Here is a 5,758-nt window from a genome sequence, read left to right as displayed (position 1 = left end):
CTGGGAGACTCTGCTCTCGCCGAAGAACACCTGAAAGTCTCTCGATGGCCATAGAGACCTCGACGTCCACCTGCGTGTGTTGGTTCCCGTCGGTGTTGACGAAGCCGATAACGGGACTCCAGAGGTCGACGATGGTCCCATAGGGCACCAGGTTGAGGCTGACGTTCCTTTTAAGGTTGTAGAAGTCAATGCGGTTGTCGTACCACGTCATTTGGAAGCTGTACGAAAGCCTCATGGTCATCAGAGTCGTCTCGAGGGACATTGACTCTATGGTCACTGTCAAGAGGATCGGCAGCGTCGCGCTGCCTTCCCCGGAAGCTCGGGGAGGAAGACCCTTCTTGTAGTCCACCGGAGAGGTCACCAGCTGGCAGTTGGCCTCGTCGCTTCGGTCCAGGCAGTCGTACTTGAGGTCGCAGCGCATCTCGAGCGGGATGCATGCTGCGTTGTCACAGGAGTACTGGTCCTCCCTGCAGGGAGTCAGGAGAAGAACCCGGTCCCCGGCCTCCTGGTCGCAAACGTCCCTCAATAAAGTCCACGTGCGGCGACCCATGGGATAGTGGGGTTCGTGGTCATGCATGACTGCTATGGTGATGTTGTTTATATGGTCAACCCATGTCCACTGACCTTCTTCCATCCTGATCTGGTACTCCCCATAGCCTTTGAAGATCAGGTGTCCCATACCTTCTTGGTAGGCCACGAAATTGATGTTCCTGAGCTCTTTCTCACAGGTTCCTCGAAGGGAGAGAATTTTGAGTTCGAGAAGGGTGCAGACGGCGCACCTCAGGTTCGTGTCGCAGTCGATGTCGGCGTGGCCGTTGAATTCAACCTTGGCGCAGTTCTCGTAGTTGAGGCCGTTAGGTTCTCCGTCCTTCCAAAAGGCGGTCTTGTCGATCTCGTTGTTGTAGTGCGTGACGTAGACGCCCTCTTCCCTGCGGTCGTTGATCGAGGACCAAAAATCATGTTTGCAGTAGGCATCCTCCGGGTAAGTCTTCTTAGCCAGGGCGTACCAGGTGTCGATCTCCTCTTGGGAGACCGGAAGTGGGAGGTGACTCCCGAGAGCTTCGCAGAGGTAGTAGGCCGTTGCCATGGGGACGATCGGGAACCAGAAGTAGAGCTCCCCAATGTCCCTCTGGCAGAAGTGCTCAAGGGGAACGTCATAGGACGTTGCCTTGGTGAGGATCCAGCCCGCTTCCCAATTAATGAAGTTCCCCGTCAGGTCCTTTTGACACTCGGCTAACTCCTTGATGACCTTTGTGTCCAGTAAGTAGTCCCATACATTGACCTAAAATACAAGAATCTAATGTCAATATTCATAAACAATAAGCAAAATGATGTTTTATTATGCTCTAGTACGCCAGTATGCCGTGTCTAACATTAATTTGAATCATGTGTGTACTGGAGGAATTTACACACAGACATCAGTACATGTGTGTGTGTGTGTGTGTGTGTGTGTGTGTGTGTGTGTGTGTGTGTGTGTGTGTGTGTGTGTGTGTGTGTGTGTGTGTGTGTGTGTGTGTGTGTGTGTGTGTGTGTGTGTGTGTGTGTGTGTGTGTGTGTGTGTGTGTGTGTGTGTGTGTGTGTGTGTGTGTGTGTGTGCTAGTAAATACACACGCATGCGTTTACAATCCTACGTGAAAGGGACGAGAACTGATGTCTTACCTGAGAAATGTCTCCGCTGAAAGACTTGGACACATGGTCTGACTGACCGATCTCAGCGAAGTCGCCGTAGACCTGCCGCTTGGTGTCATACTCGGTGTAGTACTCCAGTTCGCCGTCCAGGTAGGTACTGATCAACTTGGCCACGTGGTCGTACGTGAAACAGATGTGGTACCACCTGGGGGCAGGTAGTGATCGGTGAGGTTTGGAGAGTTCTTCAAGTCATATTACTTTATAATGACTATCTACCATGGTTTCTATGGTCTGATTAATTATTCTAGTGAGGTGTACGCTTAAGAATCTGATTAAATGGAGACCGGACCCCAAACTGATGAAGATCACTCCTGAGCGAGACACCACTCTGATCTAAGTACAGTAGGATCGTATTGCATTTACAGACAACAGAACCCAAACAGTCAGTTAGCATTGGGGGAGTTTCGAAAACAACGCCAAGCAGAAATGTGTCACTGAATGTGCAGAATCGGAAACACTCAAATTTGAGTTGAATGAAACACTGGGAGACTTCTGAAAGAGGAAGCGACAATTATCAACTTTGTACATATTTACAACCCAAAAATGAATGTTGCGTGAGCTGCATGTGTGTATGCACTTGAACTTCACAAAAAGTAACTCTAACAGAGTAATTGAACACATTCGGAATTCTGAAACAAAAGACGAACTAAATATACATTCGAACCTTAGGAATGAGCATCAGACAGATTCGAACTTCACGAGCAAGTTGGACAATTAATCTAATATCCTTGAACACTGTGAAATTATTATATTTGAGACTTTAGACACATTCGAACACATTCAAAATTACCGAAAAGCTCGAAGTTTGTTCTTTAGGAGTTGGAAATTCCAGCGATGCGAGATAACTGGTCGGACTCGATCCAACCACACCTCTGTAAATAGAATAAGGTTAAGGAGAATTTATGTATACGTGCAAACACACACACACAAATACACACATACAACCACACACACACACACACACACACACACATGAGAGCTAATTGAGAGATTGAATATCTAAAGTACGTGAAGAAATATTTTCCATACAGATACATAATCACCTGGAATAGCTTGGGTACCTATGCTGGAACGATACATTAATTCAAATTCTAAGTATGATAATTAGAAAATAAGGATATAGCCCAAGTTGGAACCATGCATGAATTTGAAGCTAGGTATGATAAACTGGAGAAGAAGAGACAGGACCCCATAAGCGCTGCTCCTTTCCTGTGAGCGCCAATTTGCTTCCCCGACCTGAATCAGGCAGTGAAGCGCCAACACGTAAGTGAACTTAAAGTCACTTCTACCTTCATGCATAGCCTTACATTTAATGTTTAACACCCACACACACACACACACACACACACACACACACACATACACACACACACACAAGACTCCTGGCGGACCTCCTTTGAGCATATGAATCCGATTCTCCACAGTGTCCATCATGCGGAAGTAGGTGGCGCGACTGTGGAGGTAGAAGAATTTGATCCTGCCGCAGAAGGTGAAGGAGTCGATCTTGTTGTTGCGGTCCAGCTCACCATTGTACAGACCCTGAGACTCACTCGTGGCCAGACCGTCGGGTTGAAGACGCACCACGTAAACACCATAGACGCCTCCTGTAACATGGCAGGCTAAGCTAGACAAATCGGAGGATGAGATACATTTGTGCGTGTATGTGTGCATAATATGCATCTTTTGTGTGTGTGTGTGTGTGTGTGTGTGTGTGTGTGTGTGTGTGTGTGTGTGTGTGTGTGTGTGTGTGTGTGTGTGTGTGTGTGTGTGTGTGTGTGTGTGTACGCATATATTCATACATATATTGTATTCTAAGCTTGTTAGCATTATGCTCCTTGTAGATTCAGATAAATGCGTAGTTAGAATTTCTGTATGTGTGTATGTACATGCGTGTCAGCGTGAATGTTCGAGAACTTACTAATTGCCATTGGTACCTATTAAGTAATAATCAATTTATTTGTAATGCGAAAGTTGAATGAATGGGATATAAATCATTATTACTATCAAATTAAGTTGTTGTATAACTGAAAGGTGTATGAATGTAAATTTCTGTGCGCGAGTGAATAATCGAAATAATTGTAGAAAATAAATCATTAACAACTGTTTTGGAGCACGCTACCCAAGCCTAGTCACGCACGCAGTAGTCGTGAGCGAGCTGCGAGAGTGTGTTGAGATCAACGAAGTTTGTGATAGTGAGTGAAGACGTAGATTGTACATTCCACGTACAATTACAATAGAAGAAGACCTGCCGTGTTTTACTCCACCTTAATTATTGACCATACAATATATATATATATATACACATATTATATAATACATATAATATATATATACATATATATATATATATATATACATATATATATATATATATATATATATATATATGTGTGTGTGTGTGTGTGTGTGTGTGTGTGTGTGTGTGTGTGTGTGTGTGTGTGTGTGTGTGTGTGTGTGTGTGTGTGTGTGTGTGTGTGTGTGTGTGTGTGTGTGTGTGTGTGTGTGTGTGTGTGTGTGTGTGTGTGTGTTTGTACATACATATATGAATATATATATTTATATAATATATATATATATATATATATATATATATATATATATATATATGTACAACACTGAATGGGTCCCAGTGACTAGAGATACATTTTTATCAACCACAATGCACTTTAATTCTAAGCCATCAAAATCGGAAGAACCGTGGAGGCAACATGCAGAAATTGAAACGTCGTATGCCCGAGGACTCGAACTTACGACCAGCAAGTGTCCAGTGCTGTAGTGACTTAAACCATTGCAACATCAAGCTCTTAATAGTACAATGGTCTAAGTCACTACAGCGCTGGTCATTGGTCAATTTCTGCATGTTGCCTCCACGGCTCTTCCGATGTTGATGGCTTAGAATTAAAGTGCATTGTGGTTGATATATATATATATATATATATATATATATATATATATATATATATATATATATATATAACCAGCCGTCCTGAGTCCACTGCTGAACAAAGGCCTCTTTCATAGCATTCCATGATTCACACGACCGCGCCAACCTCTGCCATGTCACTCCTGCAAACTTCTCAATCTCGTCTCTCCACCTTCCGTCTGGTCTCCCTCTTCCACGCTTCCCATCTCGCGGCGTCCACTCAGTAGCACACTTGGTCCATCGCTCATCAGTCGTTCGCATTAACTTACCTGCCCAATTCCACTTCCTCTCATTTACCGTCTCCACAATATTTTTTCACTCTAGTCTGCTCCCTCACCCAACTTGCTCTCTTTCGGTCTCTCAGCGTTATTCCCATCATTGATCTCTCCATTCTCCTCTGTGCAGCCCTTAGCTTTAACTCCATCGCCTTCGTCAGTTTCCAAGTCTCACAGCTGTAGATTATTGTTGGCAGAATGCATTGGTTGTAAACTTTACGTTTTAGACATAAAGGTAGAGAGACTCTCAGGTTTTTATTATACTTACCAAACACTTTCCAACCAATTGTAATACGTCTTTTTGTTTCATTATCATGATCTTCGGTCACTTTCACCATCTGACCTAAATAACAATACTCTCCAACTTCTTCAAGGCTCTCACCATCGATTATTATCTCTTTATTTTGAACCTTCTTGTTGAACATTACTTTGGTTTTACTCTTATTCATTTTTAAACCTACTTTGAGACTTTCTTTGTTCGGATCAGCATATCTTGCAAGTCTTCTGCTCTTTCTGAAATAAGAATGATATCATCCGGAAATCTTAGGTGGTTCAAATGTTCGCCATTAATCTTCAAACCTTTCTCTTCCCAACTCAACCTTCTAAAAATCTATTCCAGGCAAGCTGTAAATAATTTGGGTGAAATTATATCGCCTTGCCGAACTCCTGTCTCGATCTTGATTTTTTCTGTGATTATGTAGTCGAATTACAGCGGTACCTTTCCCTTAATTTTTTCTAGAACTCTTACGATCTGTTCGTCTGTACCCTGCTTGCGTAGCGAGTTTAGCATTGCTATTTGTTCTACCGAATCAAAGGCCTTCTCGTAATCTAAAAAAAGCTAAACATAAAGGTATATTGTATTCTGTCGTTT

At 43.4% G+C, this 5,758-nt stretch overlaps 1 protein-coding gene across 1 annotated transcript in view; it reads right to left on the bottom strand.

The window, feature by feature from the left end:
• The window catches only part of LOC143028315 (uncharacterized), a 10,766-nt gene extending 6,217 nt beyond the window's left edge, over positions 1 to 4,549 (bottom strand). Inside the window, exons 1-5 of the mRNA XM_076190222.1 lie at positions 4,441 to 4,549; positions 3,081 to 3,293; positions 2,480 to 2,561; positions 1,660 to 1,834; positions 1 to 1,282 (exon numbers count right to left, since the gene is read on the bottom strand). The exon at positions 1 to 1,282 is cut by the window's left edge and continues 6 nt beyond it. Of these exons, the coding sequence (XP_076046337.1) occupies positions 1 to 1,282; positions 1,660 to 1,834; positions 2,480 to 2,561; positions 3,081 to 3,293; positions 4,441 to 4,549 (1,861 nt within the window). The remainder of the gene's footprint in view (positions 1,283 to 1,659; positions 1,835 to 2,479; positions 2,562 to 3,080; positions 3,294 to 4,440) is intronic.
• Between the last annotated feature and the right edge of the window lie 1,209 nt (positions 4,550 to 5,758).

Source organism: Oratosquilla oratoria, chromosome 1 (assembly GCF_046742065.1).
Source record: "Oratosquilla oratoria isolate Oo_2021 chromosome 1, ASM4674206v1, whole genome shotgun sequence".
NCBI classification, from domain to species: Eukaryota; Metazoa; Arthropoda; class Malacostraca; order Stomatopoda; family Squillidae; genus Oratosquilla; species Oratosquilla oratoria.
This window is presented reverse-complemented; position numbering and strand designations above follow the sequence as displayed.